Raw genomic sequence first — 18,580 nt, 5'->3', positions numbered from 1 at the left:
AAAAGAAAAAAGCATCAAAACCAATATTTGAGCAGGTCTTTATTTTCAAGCATGACTCAAGCAAGTATTTCATGCATGTTTAGGCTTGATATAGAATAATATCCACACTTTAAATGAATGTACTTTTACACTAACATTCCCATGAAAGGTACTGAATACAAAAGCTGCAGTAACAATATCCAAATGCAATAACACATCAATCCAAAAAAGTGGTTGAACAATTCTTATAGTGTTGTTCACACAGAACTTGTCTTTTACTGATGGAAAAACACATCCAAAATGCCACTACAAGATTGTTGATGGTAGATTATATTTCTACCACTTCTCTTTTGGCAAGAAACAATGCAATAGCATCACTCTCAGAAGTTCATCATGAGACTCTTTTAACCAACACGTCAGTGTGCGTTAAGTTCATCAATGCACCGCAAAAGGGTCTCATGTTTTTCTGGGAAGTGGCCTTCTTTTATTTTCTTATTAATGTAGCGTGTTGTCTCTTCCCGTGCGTTCTGGCTAGAACTGGTAGAGAAATGAAAGAGGCTCTTAAGCATCTCCTGGTTGGCCTCCACAGACAAACCCAGCAGAAAGCGGAGAAAGATATCGAAGTTGGAATTCTTGGAGCTTAATGCTTTGTCAACTGCACACTTGAGCAAGTCTGACAAGGAAACCTTTAAGACCTTGCTCAGCTTGCTCTGCTCAAGGACATTCTTCCCATGTTTCTTGAAACAGTAGAAAACATGAAGTGCAGCGAGGTATTCCTGAATGGTCGGATGAGCAAAGCAGCTCACCTTCTCGGTGTAAATCATGTACTTCTCTCTGTAATACTCCGTGCAGAAACCGGTGCAGGACATGGCTGGGTATGAATCCGGCAATTCAACCTCGTCCCAATGCTCTTTCTCTATCTGAAACTCGTTCTTCTCAAGCATGTTGTAGGACAGCTTTGCAAGCTTAATGAGCAGAGTCTCAGCAGTAAGACCCTTGGTGTCTTCGCTGGGGTCATTCTGCAGTTTCTGAACAGATATTTGAGTGTGACGATGCACCATAATGGTGTACAGATTGGTAAGAGTTATGGGCAGCTTTGTTGACGGTGGATGAGACTGAAACTGCCGCTGCAGCACTTTAGATGCCACCCAGCAGAACAGAGGCATGTGGCACATAATAAACAACGTCTTAGAAGACTTGAGGTGAGCGATCACCCTCTCAGCAAGGTCTCGGTCTTCGATCGTCTTCCTGAAATAGGCCTCTTTTTGTTCATCAGTGAAGCCACGAACCTCCAGAAGCTGGTGGACGTGTTCTGGTGGGATCACATCCAGAGCTCCTGCCCTAGAAATGGTCCACACGCAGGCGTTATAGAGCAGGTTCCCCCTGATGAGGTTGGTGATCAACACTTGCACAGTCGTAGGCCTGGTCGTATCGCACCAATACGTTGTTCTCCGGAAATTGAAGAGGATTTGAGTGTCATCTAGGCCGTCGAATATGAACATTACTCGGCAGCCCTCAAATTCGAGAGTATCTATTTCCTTCATCTCTGGATAGAGGGCGCTGACTAGAGAGAGGAGGGTATACTCTCCTTCCAACATCTTGTTCAATTCCTTGAACTGCAGAGGAAGGAGAAAGAAAATCTCTGGTTGGACTTTTCCATCCGCCCAGTCGAGGATGAAGCGCTGCACTGCAAATGATTTTCCACATCCTGGGATTCCTCTGGATAATGCCGACCTAATGTGCCTTGACCTCCCAGCCTCAGGGGGAAATAAGTCATTTCCGGATATTGGCGTCCTGTTAACCTTGCCAGTCTCTTGGAGCTCTTCTATCGTTGTTCTGTACTCATGCTCGCTGTTCACTGATGCATTAATGCCATCTGTAATGTAAAGGTCTGTATAGACAGATTCAAAGGGAACTGGTTGTCCTTGCGGACTAAAACCCTCATACACCATCTCATACTTCTTCCTCAGAGCCTTCTTCAACTCATAGCGCACTTCGTCTGTGAAACATCAAAATGAAAGACTTTAAGACAACAGTTTGAAGCGCACTGTAATGTCCTAGCGAGGATGAAATAATATAACTTACTTCTTTTGCACAGTCCTAGTAGATATTCAGTCAATTTCTTAAAGTTCATGACATTAAAGAGCGCCAGAGTGATTTTCAGAGACACCTCAATATCACAGAGCTCCAGCATCTTATCCACCAGATCCACAATATCAAGTCCATCCAGGGGATCACGGAAGCACTCTGGATATCTTTCCCACATTAGTTTTTTGAAGCGCTTTAATTCATCATTTGTAAGTTTCTTTAGGCAGACTGTGAGGGCCTGAGATATAGCACAGAATGTTAGTTTACTCAACTCATTGTAAAAGGCACTCAATGGTGATATCGTGATTGCTTTAAATGGATGACCACTGGCGGGAGGCCTTACCTCGAAAGCAAACTTCACCGTCATCGCTGGATGCCTTTTCTCATTTGGATCTACTACCAACTCTGGTTTTACAGGAGCAGGAGCTTTTGGTTGTTTCACGCTAGCTTCCTTCCTGATCTTCTTCCGTGTGCTTATTATAAAAAAGAAAAGTTATTTAGAATATTCAGGTGAGAATAAATTAAAATTACACTAATACTACTATGCAAAAGTTTGGGATTTGTAAGATTTATTTTTAATGTTTTTGATTATGCTCACCAAGGCTACATGTATTTGATCAAAAATATTGTGAAATATTATTACAATTTAAAATAACTGTTTTTTTCTATTTCAAATTATGATAAAATGTACTTTATTATCCTGTGATGGCAAAGCTGAATTTTCACAGTCTTCAGTGTCACATGATCCTTCAGAAATCATTCTATATGCTGTTGAAAACAGTTGTGCTGCTTAATATTTCTGTGGAAACCATGGTATATATTTCTTCAGTATACTTTGATGAATATAAAGATCACAACAACAGCATATTTTTTGGAATACTCTATATATCTTTACTGTCTCTTTTGGTCAATTTAATGTATTAAAATGTAAAAATCTTTCTTTCTTTCTTTATTTACTGATCCCAAACTTTTGAATGGTAGTATATGTTATAGATGACTTGAATATATAATATGCATATAAAATTGCTCGGCTGCGACTTGGACCGTAGCTCCGAATCATGTTTTATTCCCAATGTATCAACTTTTGCCATCAGGGAAACATTATAGAGTCCCACTATGTAAAAGCAACCGTTACAAATTTTTTTTTTTACCTATATCTATTGATATTTTAAATAGTAAGATGTAATATTTTTTTAGTATTTTTTTTCTTCTCTTTATTGTTTATTGTGTGTTGTGTATGATTGTGTATTATTGCAGCTTTGAGTCCAAAACAAATTTCCTTAAAAGGACAATAAAGTACACTCTAACTCTAAAAACATATGCACTGAACAAAAATACAATATTATGTTAACTTTAAATTTCAAAGATGGAGTTAAAATGCTAAAGTTCAGCTAAATGTTTAATTTTTCCTGTCACATTAAAATGTATTTTAAAATTACAATAAGTGTACAAGTATGGTGCTGTACAGCAAAAATTACTACTTTTCTAAAAACATAATCATCATAACGACATTAATCAGTTAAATAATATAGGCCAGGCTTAAAATTCAACTCTCAGATTTCTTTACAATATGTATAATCTCTCTATCCATCAAGGGGTGCTCACCACACATGACTTAAAATATATTTATTTTGAGACCTCTGAATTGAATACCAGTATATGACCATGGTATTGGCAGAGCTCAGAATGGTACAGATGCATCATGTGACTTTCACTCACCTTTCTTCAGGATCAGCATCTGGATTCATGTCCTCATCACTACTAAAGCATTCACTGCTAGAAGCAGACGAATCCCGTCTGTCCAACTGAACCCTGTGGAAAGTTTAAAATGTTATCCTGGCCAACCAGAATTACAAGAATGACAACCTAAGCCACAAGCACACAGAGAGCAAAGTCTCTAACGTTTCAAATAACCAATTTTAGTTATCATTTTCACTCATACAATATGCTACATATCTCACTACTGCTTAAAGTCTAAATACTTTCTTTAAAATGCTCTTATCTTCAACTTTATGATGAATATTTAACTCTGCAATCAAAGATGACAATTGACCTAGCTCTTATGTCTTACCATCTCAAAAAATATTCTTCAGGTTGAATGAAGGTGAAGCAAACTTACAGTGTACAGCTTTGTTCAGGCGCATCTCTTGTTTCTGACCAGCTGTTACTTTGCATTGAGGCATAACTATTTGCAGGGGACTCTGCTCTCTCCACGTAGTGCCTGGTGGGAATGATCATTGTCAAACATGAAAAAGACAGTCAAATGAAAGCGAATGAGATGTAATTAAAGGATTAGTCCACTTTCAAATTAAAATTTCCTGATAATTTACTCACCCCCATGTCATCCAAGATGTTCATGTCTTTCTTTCTTCAGTCGAAAAGAAATTAAGGTTTTTGATGAAAACATTCCAGGATTTTTCTCCTTATAGTGGACTTCAATGGACTCCAAACGGTTGAAGGTCAAAATTACAGTTTCAGTGCAGCTTCAAAGGGCTTTAAACGACACCAGACGAGGAATAAGGGTCTTATTTAGCAAAACGATTGGTCATTTTCTAAAAAAATGTTTTTAAATTATATACATTTTAACCATAAACGGTCGTCTTGAACTAGCTCTCTTCTTCTCTATTAGAATTCAGGCAGTGTATACGCTGCTAAGTGTATTACTGCCCTCCACAGGTCAAAGTTTGAACTAAATTGTCATATACAATATGCTTGTGCAAGTACATAAAACATATATAATTTTATTTATTTTAGAAAATGACCAATCGTTTCGCTAGATAAGACCCTTATTCCTTGTCTGGGATCGCATAGAGCCCTTTGAAGCTGCACTGAAACTGTAATTTTGAGCTTCAACCGTTTGGAGTCCATTGAAGTCCACTATATGGAGAAAAATCCTGGAATGTTTTCATCAAAAACCTTTTTAATTTCTTTTCGACTGAAGAGAGAAACACATAAACATCTTGGATGACATGAAGGCGAGTAAATTATCAGGAAATTTTAATTTGCAGGGATGCAAACAGGTAAGGGGGAAAAAAGGTGAAAACATTGTGCGGGGCAGGGCACTGATTTTATTTTATTTTTTTAAGTTATTTGCTTTACATGCTCATTTGTAGCTATTTTTTATTACCCTTTATGTCCAAAACTGTAATTTTTCACACAAAAAAATTAACATATTATTGCAACATTTGACCAAACTCAACATTTGTTTAAAATCTCAAGTTATAAAAGACAAAGTGCTATGCAGGATATTTAAGACAATATTGGCTGATCAGACAGCAAAACTGTTTGCCACATCTCAGACATCAAATACATAAAATTTTACCCATTATAGACCTAGTAAGTTTAGAGTAAAGAGTAAAGGAAACACTGTACAGTGCTTACTGAAACAACCACTTCTTTATTTTTTACCCTTGTAAGACCCCTCCCTCTCACCGTAAAAACACTTTCTCATTGGATCTATGCAAATCCCATTGGTGACCTATTTTGATCTCAAAAAGGGGAGTTCTCACTGAGTTTGCATCTATGAATTTGAAAGTGAACTAATCCTAGGTAAGCAACACTAAACTCAGTACGTAAGTACAATCTTGACTATAGCTATGATCTTACCAGCAGGTGTCGCACTTACACAAAAGACAAGCACGCGTGCGTATAAAAAGCACGTCAACACGGACATTCCTTGTTGAACCCTATCACACCAATATCAGATTGCCAAAAACCACATTACCCCACAGGATCGGAGTATCCGAGGGTGAATGGAAGTGTCCTCTGAGGAATGAAGTCGTCCTCTTCATCCCCATTTTCACTCCCGAAGGCAGAAGCCCCAATTCCTAATGGCAGACTGTTGTCTGACGCCATGTCTACTGCGTCGTCATCCATGTCGTACTTGCAGCGTTTCACCCGCTAGTCAGAAACAGCTAGAGCTTATGTGTTGTTAGCCTGTTAAAAGCGATACACAGGTATTGCAAAGTTAATATGCTTTTCATGAGGATGACATTTGTTTTTGTTCCTGTGGGAGGGCTCCAATGTTGCGTTTTTATTGCGAAAACAAAAGTATTATTTTTCGCTACAGTAGCGCTTAAACCTTTCTAAACCCTGGTTAAGTGAACGTTTTACACTATTTTGCGGTGCCAGTGATAGGAAGTGCGATACAATGGTGCAGCGAGTTGTTTGTTTAGCAACTGACAGCCAATCATAAACTTCGCTTACGATGAAATATTCGTATTATGGTATTATGTGAGAAATGTAGACGCAGATCAAATTTAATGCGCAGTTTTACTTGCTTTAAGAGACTCCAGCTCCTTTAAATCTATACGTGGCGTAATTTCTACAGAAGTAGTTATTAAAACAAGTTGCGCTGATCCAATCAATGTTGTTGGCCTCAAATATGCACTTAAGAACTTTAGCACTAAGTTTACCAATGTACAGTGTGAAAAAAATGACGTTAATTATGTTGTAGAATAAAAGACAATATTTGGTCAACCTGTATCATGGTAGCTACAAGAAAGCGTTGTACCTTCACCTTATAGGACCTTATGTGGTCAAATGAGAGCTTTAGAGAAATATATGTAATGATTTCACCTTTGTTTATTTCAGTGTCTCTGACTCTGCAGTCCTCTCGGTCCACGGAAGGTATCCCGGAAGACTGAAAAAAAAAACCGGTTGGTTAACTTTAAGTTATATACTTTCATAAATTATTTTAATCTGTGATTAATTTATGGGCCCGTGTGCAACTGCTGAACCGTGTATATTAAACCTTATCAACGATCAAGCACGTAACAAAAGCTCACCTCAGTATATGAGCGTATCACTTTCGGTTTGAAGTTTATGTAGCTACTTCCTTATTTTCTTAAAGAGACAGCATTAAGAATGTCTTGTGACGTAGGTTTTTTAGTTAGTAAAGGCAGCAGACTAGTCATCTGTCTGTCATCTTAGAAATAAGATTAAAGAAGTTTCTTGTAAGCTTATTCGCAGATTTCATCCAGCAAATCATTATTTACAAAAATTTAAAAACGGAATAAATGTGAATTGTATCTTTTGTAACAAACATGAGGAAACTGCCTTGCACTTATTTTGGCACTGTTCATACTCGGTTACACTATGGTGTAAGGTTCAAAAATTTGTCAACGAAAATATTCAGTGTTCAAAATCTCTTTCACTCTTGTGGGAAAACGTACTCTTTGGCTTTACTGATTATTACAGTGCTTTTATCTAATAAATCTAATTATAGGCCTATTGTTAACCAAATTTCACATTCATAAGTGCAAATACCAATAAGATAGCCTACCAAACTTTATGATTTTGTTGACTGAAATATCTATATACAGTACAGTCCAAAAGTTTGGAACCACTAAGATTTTTAATTTTTTTAAAAGAAGTTTCGTCTGCTCACCAAGGCTACATTTATTTAATTAAAAATACAGTAAAAAACAGTAATATTGTGAAATATTATTACAATTTAAAATAACTGTGTACTATTTAAATATATTTGACAAAGTAATTTATTCCTGTGATGCAAAGCTGAATTTTCAGCATCGTCACTCCAGTCTTCAGTGTCACATGATCCTTCAGAAATCATTCTAATATGCTGATTTGCTGCTCAGTAAACATTTATGATTATTTTCAATGTTGAAAACAGTTGTGTACATTTTTTTGTGTGTGTGTGTATATGTATATATGTATATGTATGTATATATATAATGTATGTATATTTTCTATCTATGTTTTGAACTTTTATATTTACTTCCCCCTGGCACCATGTTTTATTTGTTGTAATTTGTTCTTTTCCTTTTTTTCTTCTTCCTTTTGATGTTGTTTCTGTATGTTATTGTTCTTTGAATAAAAAAAAGATTGATTTTACCTATATATAAAAAAAAGACTAGTCATCTGTCACCTGTTTTGTTTCAGCAGGATCACTGTCTATTGTCACATATGATATGCTTAAGGTTTATATTTGTGTTCTTTATTTATGTGCATTTCTTTAAGTAATATTATGGTTATTTCTTGGCTTGTACTATTTATACCTTTCTTTTTCATTTTTTTCAAAATGAAATTTTCTTCTAACTTAAGCATTTTTATCAAGCTTGTATGTTTAGGTTCAGTAATTCCACTTTAATGGAAATTAATAGGTCCTTTTCTTTGCCATTAAAGTGAAATAACTGAACATAAACATATGAGCTTGATAAAAATGCTTATTTTAGAAGAAAATTTCAGACAGCACTTAGAGGCTTTTGCATCTGAAGTCTGATATAAATAAATTATATATATATATATATATATATATATATATATATATATATATATATATATATATATATATATATATATATATATATATATAATAAAAACAGCTCTCCGTTCTGTCTTTTTATGCACCAAAGGTGTAAAAGGTTTAAAAAGGATGAAGGATGAAGACCCTTGACTTTTACCCTATTTGACACCATTGTGGTGAAGGATCCTGTGTTGATCCCTGTGTTGTTTCAATATTTAAAAGGCCTGAAATCCCACTGTGAAATTCACTGATCTCATGCTGTAGATTTGTTATAGTTGTTTAAGCCCCAACTCTAACTGCAGATGGTGAGTCTGAGTCTTAATGGAGCAGCTCTTGAACCATGATCCCTTCTCCTCCCCTTGTCCCTTAAAAGCCTCTCCTCAATACTCCTGCAGGCAGTAGGATTCTCAACATCTGTCAGCAGTGCACACTCCCCTTATGTTCCCATGAGATGTGAAATCAACATAAAGCACTCTGTGAAATACATCCCTGTTAATTTGTTTAATTAATGATTTATTTTTGTCTTGAAGTGATCCATGTTCATGAATCTAGTTTGTCTGTAAGTTGTTTAGGAAATGTGGTGCTATTCATATATAAATAATTTATCCAACATAATCACAATACAAATCTGTGGGATAATCTTGTTGGCAACATGCATTGATAAAGAATTAAAGTGATAGTTAACCCAAAAATGAAAATGCTGTCATTATTTATTCACCCTCATGTCGTTCTAAACTTGTATGACTTTCTTTTTTTCAGAAGAGCACGAATTTTGAAGAATATTAGTTACCAAACCATTTTGGTGACCATTGACTTCCATTTTATGTACAAAAATATGTTGTGACATTTCTCAAAATATCTTCTTTTATGATCCACAGAAGAAAGAAAGTATGATTTTGGAACAACACGAGGGTACATAAATGATGACAGAATTTTCATATTAACAGTCACATAAACCAGACTGGCTTGTCTGCATGTCACTGGGGTTTTTCTTTGTTGGGCACTATGTTTCTTTAAAGAAAGAGGCTTAATTGGGACAGGCTAGTGGCATGAAAGTCAGCCGAAGGCATTGCATGTTTCCCCTTGAATGATCATGCACAAAGCCCAGACTATAGGTCATTTCAGTTTTGAGGACAGCAGGCATTTAAAACGCCTTATTGAAAAATGCATTTTTTAATGGAAACTGCTATTTTAATCATGCATTCAATTAAATGCATATTCTTTATAATACCACATAAATATTAATGTTCCTTTAGATTGTATAGTGTTTGTGTGTGTATGTGCACACCTATGGTGCACACACCTAATCTCTATGCATGTTGAGTTACAGAGATAGTTCATCCCAAAAATTATAATACATTTCTTACATGGAACACAAAAAAGAGGGTTTGGGACAGAATGTTAGGGACTGATGGTCTCAGTCAGCATTCATATAGGCTATATATATATATATATTTAAATGCTTAGATGAAAGGAATTTCTTTTAAATGACCAATCATCATTTCTTAGCTGTTATTTTTTGAATAAAAGATGCTTATATATAAATATATATATATATATATATATATATATATATATATATATATATGTATATGTAGGCTATATATAATATGGCTTCAAAGTAGCCTACGTGACTCATAGAATGCAAAAAAATAAAATAAAATGGATCCCCAATCTTTTAATACTATAGCCTGTTTGTAAGCGTGTAGCCTATTTAATACTCTGTTTGGCACACAGCTCAATTATGGAGATGTTTCCGCTGCTTGGCCCTCATGACGGCTCATTTGCCAGAGCCAACGACTGGCAAGAATGGACGAGGCGCGAGTCATACGAGTGTGCGCGAGGGGCGCGCGTGCAGACTACTGTTTACTGGTAACAGCTTGAGACGAGGCAAACAGCTGCGCGAATTCACCGTTGTTTTTCTTCTACGGCTCGATATATGGGAATAGGAATGAAAACTGAAAAGGCATCGCAACGTGAATGAATATGATAGAAATGAGGATAAACCCTCGCGCGAGACCAAGAGAAATCTAACGCTATTTTGACAGCTCTCTCACAAAGACTGGTGCGAAGGAATGCAGAGAAATGCTTTGAACTTGAAAGACCACCAACGCTTCGTTTTTTCAAGAACCACGGCAGAATTTGCAGGGTAAACATGCAGGGGATGAAAAACAGGCAGAAATCTGCGTGAGTGGTTCTGGAGTGTGCTGAAGCGCTTCTTTCGCACCTTTGTTTGGCACCGTCTGCAAAAACTTCCACAATGGCTCTGGTCATGGAACCTGTAAGCAGGTGGTCAACAAGCCAGGTGGTCGACTGGATGAAAGGTATGCATTTTTACATTCGAATGTATTTTGCTATGACAACGGAGGAAAATACTGTATGTCCAATATAAGGCTCGTCTGTGCACATTATTTGTGCTTTTAAAAATGCAGATGTTACATATTTGTCCTTTTTTTTTTTTTTTGCTTGCTTACAAGATTTAATTGAACTCGTTTTAAAGAAACGTCGCTGTATCAAGGCGCGATAGCGCGCGCGCGCTCAAGCTGTCATGCAATTAAGATGTAGCCTATTCTATCTTATATTGAGCTTATAGCGATGGCTGTTATTAACAGATGTTGATGTCGACAATACACGTAAAATGATTAAGATACCAGAATGTGTTTTAAAATGATGTTAATGAATGAAGTTGGCTGAAGAGTCACTTCATCTCGTCAAACAGAATGTAAAGTGACGGGTCACGTGGAGGCTGAGTGATCAGCTGGGACCCCTCTGGCAGTTAAAGGCTCAATGGACCCTCCATGGTCACTGAAGTTCATGAAAATGTTTTTTTTTTTTTTGAGCAACTGCTAATGAACAGAACACAGTACACACACACTATCCTTGTGAGGAGGATAGTAATGTTTTTTATACTGTACAAACTATATATTCCCTAACCCTATCCCTATAAACCTACCCATCAACTTTATGCAATTTTTACATTTTCAACAACAACAACAAAAACTGATTCTGTATGATTTATAAGCTTGTTTCCTCATGGGGACCTCAATTTAGGTCCCCACAATGACATGAGTCCCCATGAGTCTGTGTGCATTCAGGTTGAAGTCCCCACCGGGATAGAAACACACACACAAACACGTAGTTTCCATGTTTTATGGGTACTTCCCATAGACTTAATGATTTTTATATTGTACAAAGTGTATATTTTATCCCATAAACCTACCCATCACCGAAAACTTTCTGCACCTCATTTAGTATGATTTATAAGATGTTTTCTCCTTGAGGTCAAAATTTATTGGTGTTACTGTCCTTGTGTGGACATTTGGTCCCTATAATAATGATAACATCATGCATTGTAACGTAAACATCCCATGCATAAATAATAACAAAATTAAGAACAAAAAGTATTTAAATAATAAAAAATAACCAAAAAGGTTCATTTTATTTTAGCTTTCACTGTAGAATAATGAGAATTTTTACATGCAGAATGTTATAGTAAAATTGCACATTTTTTATGTTTATCATATTTGTGACCCTGGACCACAAAACCAGTCATAAGGGCCATTTTTTGAATTTGAGATTTATATATCATCTGAAAGCTGAATAAATAAGCTTTCCATAAGTTGAAAATCTGGAATCTGAGGGTGCAAAAAAATCAAAATATTGAGAAAATCACCTTTAAAGTTGTCCAAATTAAGTCCTTAGCAATGCATATCCACTCACAAAAAAATATTTTTTATATATTTTTATGGTAGGAAATTTACAAATGATCTTTACTTAATATCCTAATGATTTTTGACATAAAAGAAAAATAATAATTTTGACCCATACAATGTATTGTTGGCTATGACTTATGACTGATTTTGTGGCCCAGGGTCACATATATGTTTTTTCAGTATAAAAATGTAAACATTTTAGAATTTTTATACTATTTTGTGGTAAAATTCTTATTTTTTATTGTTAAGCTTTTATGTTTAATTAAATGACAAAAGGTCTGGTCTGGTAGACCATTTGATCGGCATGTCAAGAAACCATTCACAGTTGTTTTGTTTTTATGTGCTGTTTACCGTTATACCACAATATCAGACTGGCGTGAAAGGCAGTCAAATGATCCCTTTACTATAATTTGTCTGTACCCTATTAAAAACAGTCATACATTGATTTTGTTTTAGGTAATGTGATAGGGAAACAGTGTCATTATGGAACATGCACATTAGGCCTATTACAACACTGTAAATATATTTGGCATTAGATAAGGTGAATTCCTTCGAGAAAAATCATTTGAGTGTAATTTGCTCAGGAGTTCTGGATGAACTGAGAAAAGAGAGGAAGACAGTCATTTGTGATTCAAATGAGGAAAGTGTTCCACTTAGCTGAATGTTTTGCCTTTAAGTAATTATGTTTTTAAAAAAGGTAGATCAGCATCTCCATCTCTTTCCTCCCTGTGAGGATTCACCAAATAGGAATTTGGTACTCATTGTGTACGCTTGTGTGAGAATATGACTGCAGGTGTGCTTTTCAGCAATAACCAGCTTTGTTAAACGTACAACAATGTGCACTTGTATGTCTGCACGTGTGGATGTCTTGGCTTGAGTTTAGTTTGTCAGATGGCGTGTGATGTGTTTGAGTGGGTAAGTAAGGCGATGGCTCGAATGGATGATAATAAACTGTGCGCTTTAATGTGTTATTCACTTTATTTAGCTCTTACGCCAGAACATAGCTGGTGCTTTGTGATTTAGAACAAAGTCTATATGTGTGGTAAAGACATGCAGGCAAATACCTAGAGGTTTGGAACTGTTTAACGTGCAAACATCCTTATATTTGAGCAAATCTAAACTGTTAAGGAAGGATAAGCAAGATGCAAGATGAAAAGGCAGTGTAGGAATCATAAAGAATTATAGCGAAGCAGTGCTTCTCCCTAAGGGAATGCCAGAGAGGGTTTCTTATGCTGTTTGCACACTAAAAGCATGCTCACAAGTACACATCGTCGCTCTGTAAGTTAACCTTTCTTGAGGGTCACAAAGAAATTTAAGAAGCTTCAGACATTTTCTTGATGTTTGCTTATAAAACGCTGGAGAATTTTATCGGCATCTGTCTGTTATGTGCAGAAAAAACCTGCAAGCTGCTGTATCAGCTGCTTAGACACATTGAGTGAGGAGCAGAAGATAAAGTGTTTATGTGCATGTGTATCAGTGTAAGGCTATGTTAAACCCCTATGGGCTGATGGTGTCTCTGTATCTGTGTGATCATTACAGCCTTCTGATCAGCGGCATGAACACAATCCTTGCACAATAAAAGGGATGGTTTCAAAAATAATTCTGTCATCATATGACTCATCGCTGTGCTCCATAATACTGTATATTTTATGATAACTTCATGTTGCTTTTTGTCATTTTTTGGAGCTTGACAGCACCATTTGATTTCATTATATGCAAAAGAGCAGCGTGAACGTTCTACTAATGTTCTCTTTTTGTGTTCTACGGATGACTTTTGTAACAACATGAGGGTGATGACCAAATGAATTAATAACTATCCCTTTAGCTGCATTTATTAAGGTAAAACAGCATTATGCAGCACACAGTACATCTATGATCAGTCTGCATCGCTATATGCTGCCCATATAGCCACACACAGTGACACAAATTTGTCGACTAGGACTGCAATCATTTTGCTTATTTGAGTGTCAGGATTTTGTGTTGTATATGAAAATATATCTGCTCAGAACAATCTTTTAATGCTGTATTTTCATCTCTGGATTATGTATTTGACTGCTGACAAGCTTTGTCCACAGCTTTGCATTCCTAGCAGCATACACTATTTTCATGTGTAAAGACTATGCCTGTTGGGAATGTTTTAGTACTCTGAGCTTCTAACATATGGAAGTTTTTGTGGGGTTTGTTCTTTTGTTGTGGCTTGCATATTTGACATCCTTTAGCACTTCCCAATATGCTTGAAAGTAAATGGAAATGTTTAAAATACACAACACAAATGTTTCGGGCATTACTGGATTGGAAGAATTATGGTAACTGGTATATTTTATATAGTTCATAATTAATGTATACATCAATAACTGATATAATGTTAATGTCGGTACGGCGGTCGGTACAGGTATAGTTCTGTACCAACCTACTTGAACTATTAAAGGTGCCAACAAGATGTAATATAAGTCTAAGGTGTCCCCTGAATGTGTCTGTGAAGTTTCAGCTCAAAATACCCCATAGATTTTTTTTAATTAATTTTTTTACCTGCCTATTTTGGGGCATAATTAGAAATGCGCCGATTCAGGCTGCGCGGCCCCTTTAATTGCTCGCGCTCCCCGCCCCCTCCCGAGCTCTCGACTCTATCATTGCATAAACAAAGTTCACACAGCTAATATAACCCTCAAAATGGATCTTTACAAAGTGTTCATCATGCATGCTGCATGCATACATCGGATTATGTGAGTATTGTATTTATTTGGTTGTTTATATTTTATTCTGAATGAGTTTGAGGCTGTGCTAACGGGCTAACGGCTAATGCTACACTGTTGGAGAGATTTATAAAGAATGAACTTGTGTTTATGAATTATACAGAACGCAAATGTTTAATAGTGAAAATAATGACGGCTCTTGTCTCCGTGAATACAGTAAGAAACGATGGTAACTTTAACCACATTTAACAATACATTAGCAACATGCTAATGAAACATTTAGAAAGACAGTTTACAAATATCACTAAAAATATCATGTAATCATGGATCATGTCAGTTATTATCGCTCCATCTGCCATTTTTCGCTATTGTTCTTGCTTGCTTACCTAGTCTGATGATTCAGCTGTGCAGAGATCCAGACGTTAATACTGGCTGCCCTTGTGTAATGCCTTGAACATGGGCTGGCATATGCAAATATTGGGGGCGTACATATTAATGATCCCGACTGTTACGTAACAGTCGGTGTTATGTTGAGATTCGCCTGTTCTTCGGAGGTCTTTTAAACAAATGAGATTTATATAAGAAGGAGAAAACAATGGAGTTTGAGACTCACTGTATGTCATTTCCATGTACTGAACACTTGTTATTTAACTATGCCAAGGTAAATTCAATTTTTAATTCTATGGCACCTTTTAAAATTTGTATCTTAAAATATACTGAAAACAACCATCATAATTAAGGTCACAGTAAACATTTGACAAACACAGTTGACAAAAGTTCATAAAAACTGGACTTTCTGTGGACAGTGGCTATAATAAACATGTATAGACAGTGAACAGTGGTCAGAGTAGCATCCATGACATTAAAATAGTGCGGTAAACATTAACACAACCAGTGTTGGGGAAAGTTACTTTGAAAAGTAATGCATTACAATATTGCATTACTCCCTTAATAAGTAACTAATTGCTTTACGTAGTTACTTTTTAAGAAAAGTAATGCATTTTTGTGTTACTTTTTTCACCTGAGCTGGGCTTATTTTTTTATAACAAAAAAGTTCTATTTTTGGGCAAAAGTAAAGGCGCTTTCACACCAAAATTGAAATAAGAAGGCTGAAGTAAATGTAAATTCACGCTTGTACATTAGAGGGCGCAGCTCAAACAAACCTTTCAGCTGTCCTGCCATTCTTAAAGTCGGCATGAAATCAAAATTGACTCTATTTACGTTGTTAGTGCATATTACTAGTCTTGTTGTGAACAATTAATCCGTAAATCCGTAAAAAGTTATTTCACAAAAAAAAAAAAAAAGTTTTTCGTGGTAATCTTTATTTAAAATCTGAAAAATTACTTCCGATCTGGAATGGCGTTCCTTCCCTGATGATGGCTTGTGTTGATAACGCTTAAACCACTCCCCTGCAACCGTTAGTCTGCTATGAGCGAGAGATGGAGAGGAGGAGCGCTAAAGTAAAACCCTGCCCTCTATTCAATATTCTGTTTCACTTGGAAATACGTCACAACACTGGAGAAAAGTCGTTTACAACTTCCGGTTCACGGGGTCTTTAATTGCAGAAGAATAGGGTGCAGGGAAAGAAAGTGTAACACTCTTACTTCAGCTATAAATATAAAAATTCTAAAGACATTTTTACATATTTACATTTGTACATTGGTCAATACAGTGAGATTAAATGCAAAAACATCTTTATTTATTTAACATATTTAATTATTAAAGGTTTGTGTAGTATTCTGATTTTGCATTTCACTGATTTTATTCATTTTGAGAAATTGTTAATCTTTTTTCGTGTAAGTGAGATCAGTAAATGCATGTTTACACACAATGCCTCTGTACTTACTCTCGATTACTCTTAACATCCCCATGACAGGAGAGCTGTCAGTTAATACATGGGAAAACAACGTAACTTGCGTTACTTATTTGAAATATTTTGTTGTAAATTTAAAAGTAATGCGTTACTTTACTAGTTACTTGAAAAAAGTAATCTGATTACATAACTGAACACAACAACATTAAATGTAACATAAAACACCTAATGTGCATAACTGATATAAAAAAAATAAGAAGAAACATTTCAGTTTAAATGAAATATATACAAATATGATGTAAATATCACATGGATTCAAAAGCTTGGCGTCAGTAAGATTTTTGTTGTTGTTGTTGAAATAAATTAATACCTTTATTCAGAAATGGGGCATTAAATTGGTCAAATGTGACAGTAAAGACATTTATAATGTTACACAAGATTTCTATTTCAAATAAATGCAGTTCAAGAAAAAATCTATCATGGTTTTCTCAAAAAAAAATGTAGCAGCACTGAAGACTTGTGTAATGACCAGAAAAAGCTATTTTAATATTTATTTTACAATATTACTGTTCTTACTGTATTTTTGATAAAATAAGCAGCCTTGTTGAGTAAGAAATTAAAAAAATCCCCAAACTTTTGAACAGTAGTGTATATTTTTACTAACAATCTTACTTTTTTAACTGTATGTGATAATGTTTATCAAATGAACATTTATTACATGTGATGGCACATTCACAGACAGCAAAAAACAACCAGAATTTTTTCTTCCATTTTTGGACTTCTTTTGGATAGTACAGTGAGGAAGAAATCACAGGAAAGAGAGGGGTTAATGGGATCAGGTCATGTTGTGGATGTTGTTTGGATGCAAATCACACATCACCCTTGTGAGTGCTTTGTCCCTAATGTGTCAAGAGCAATGTGCGCTACGGCCGCTACCACCTCGGCTCCAGCAAACAATTTGTTCTATGTAGTAACTGTCACAGTTTTGAATATTTGTTGCCATATTTTCTGTTTAAATGTGTGCTGTGTTTCCAGTTTCCATATTCGCAGGTTTCCTAGCACACTGCGATTACCATGTTGCAGCTCTAACATTAGCATACAGTTCAGTGGTGATGCCCCCAGGTGAGGCCTATGAGGGCCAGATAGCAGAAGAGCCCTGTGACCTTCCCTCAATGCTCTTATTTCCTGTCCCCCCCCCCCCCCCTTAGTGCTTCATGTGACTCACTCTGAACCCCCCCATGGCCATTCTTAACAGAATGACAGTAAATACAATACAACTGCACACAATGAAGCTCAAATATAGCCTTGATTAAATGCATGTTTTACAAATCTATTTAAATGAACAGTTCAACAGGATTTCACACGTATCGACCAGACACAGACTGTTGCGCTGTTTGTTGACAGACACTGTAAAATAACTGTATGCTGCAGTGTGCAAATATCAGGCAGATCCCTGCATAATACCACCGAGAAATAATATTATCTTAAAATGGGATTGCAGTGTTTTGGTCAATAGTTAAAGGAATTGTTTACCTAAAAATTACAATTCTGGGATCATTTACTTCCCCCCTCATGTACTTCCAAACCTATAGTTCTTTCTTTTGAACAATGGTCGCATTTCACCATGCAGTTTTAATGATCATGTATGAAGCAGTGATGTCTAGCTTGTAAACAATTTTTTTCTTTTGAGATTTGTTCCAAATCAGTAAATCAGTTGATCCAGTTCACAAAACCAGGCTGAATGTTTCATTCATAAATTATAAGTTCCTGAATTCAGTTAATTAGATACATTTACATGCAGCCAAATAATCCGTAATCGGATTGATGACTCAATCTGACTGAAAATCCTTCAGCGCCTCAGTCGATCTGATTAAGATCCAGCCAAATTCAGTGTCGATCAGATTGAAAGAGGTAGACCTGAAATAATCGGATCAAAATTAAGCATGTAAACACTTGAATCCGACTACTTTCTGAATCTGAATTAAAAATACCTTGCGCACATGATCAGTTCCATGATGCATATGTT

The 18,580-nt window shown here is 35.9% G+C and overlaps 2 protein-coding genes across 3 annotated transcripts in view; one reads left to right on the top strand and one right to left on the bottom strand.

Annotated features, from left to right (window-relative positions):
- Window positions 1-26: 26 nt before the first annotated feature.
- Window positions 27-6,915, bottom strand: nlrc3l1 (NLR family, CARD domain containing 3-like 1). Its single transcript, XM_048166118.1, has 8 exons — window positions 6,855-6,915; window positions 6,646-6,709; window positions 5,792-6,003; window positions 4,187-4,288; window positions 3,787-3,879; window positions 2,411-2,540; window positions 2,065-2,305; window positions 27-1,978 (listed from the first exon to the last, which is right to left on the bottom strand). The coding sequence occupies exons 3-8, from the start codon at window positions 5,941-5,943 to the stop codon at window positions 396-398; spliced, it is 2,301 nt and encodes a 766-aa protein (XP_048022075.1). The 5' UTR covers window positions 5,944-6,003; window positions 6,646-6,709; window positions 6,855-6,915; the 3' UTR covers window positions 27-395.
- A 3,197-nt stretch (window positions 6,916-10,112) lies between these two features.
- cnksr2b (connector enhancer of kinase suppressor of Ras 2b) overlaps window positions 10,113-18,580 on the top strand; it is a 51,585-nt gene continuing 43,117 nt past the window's right edge. Inside the window, exon 1 of one of the 2 annotated variants that reach the window (XM_048167033.1) lies at window positions 10,113-10,659. In XM_048167033.1, the coding sequence (XP_048022990.1) occupies window positions 10,596-10,659 (64 nt within the window). In that variant the 5' untranslated portion in view covers window positions 10,113-10,595. The remainder of the gene's footprint in view (window positions 10,660-18,580) is intronic. The other variant, XM_048167034.1, reaches the window with a different exon arrangement.

Source organism: Megalobrama amblycephala, linkage group LG18 (genome assembly GCF_018812025.1).
Source record: "Megalobrama amblycephala isolate DHTTF-2021 linkage group LG18, ASM1881202v1, whole genome shotgun sequence".
Taxonomy (NCBI): Eukaryota; Metazoa; Chordata; class Actinopteri; order Cypriniformes; family Xenocyprididae; genus Megalobrama; species Megalobrama amblycephala.
Note: the sequence above shows the minus strand (reverse complement) of the source record. Positions and strands in the feature narration are given on the sequence as shown.

Coding starts and splice junctions, on each gene's coding strand:
- nlrc3l1 (XM_048166118.1), bottom strand. CDS start 5,943: ATGGATGACGACGCAGTAGACATGGCGTCAGACAACAGTCTGCCATTA. Junction 2,541..3,786: donor GATGCTGATCCTGAAGAAAG/GTGAGTGAAAGT, acceptor TTTTATAATAAG/CACACGGAAGAAGATCAGGA. Junction 2,306..2,410: donor CGGTGAAGTTTGCTTTCGAG/GTAAGGCCTCCC, acceptor GCTATATCTCAG/GCCCTCACAGTCTGCCTAAA.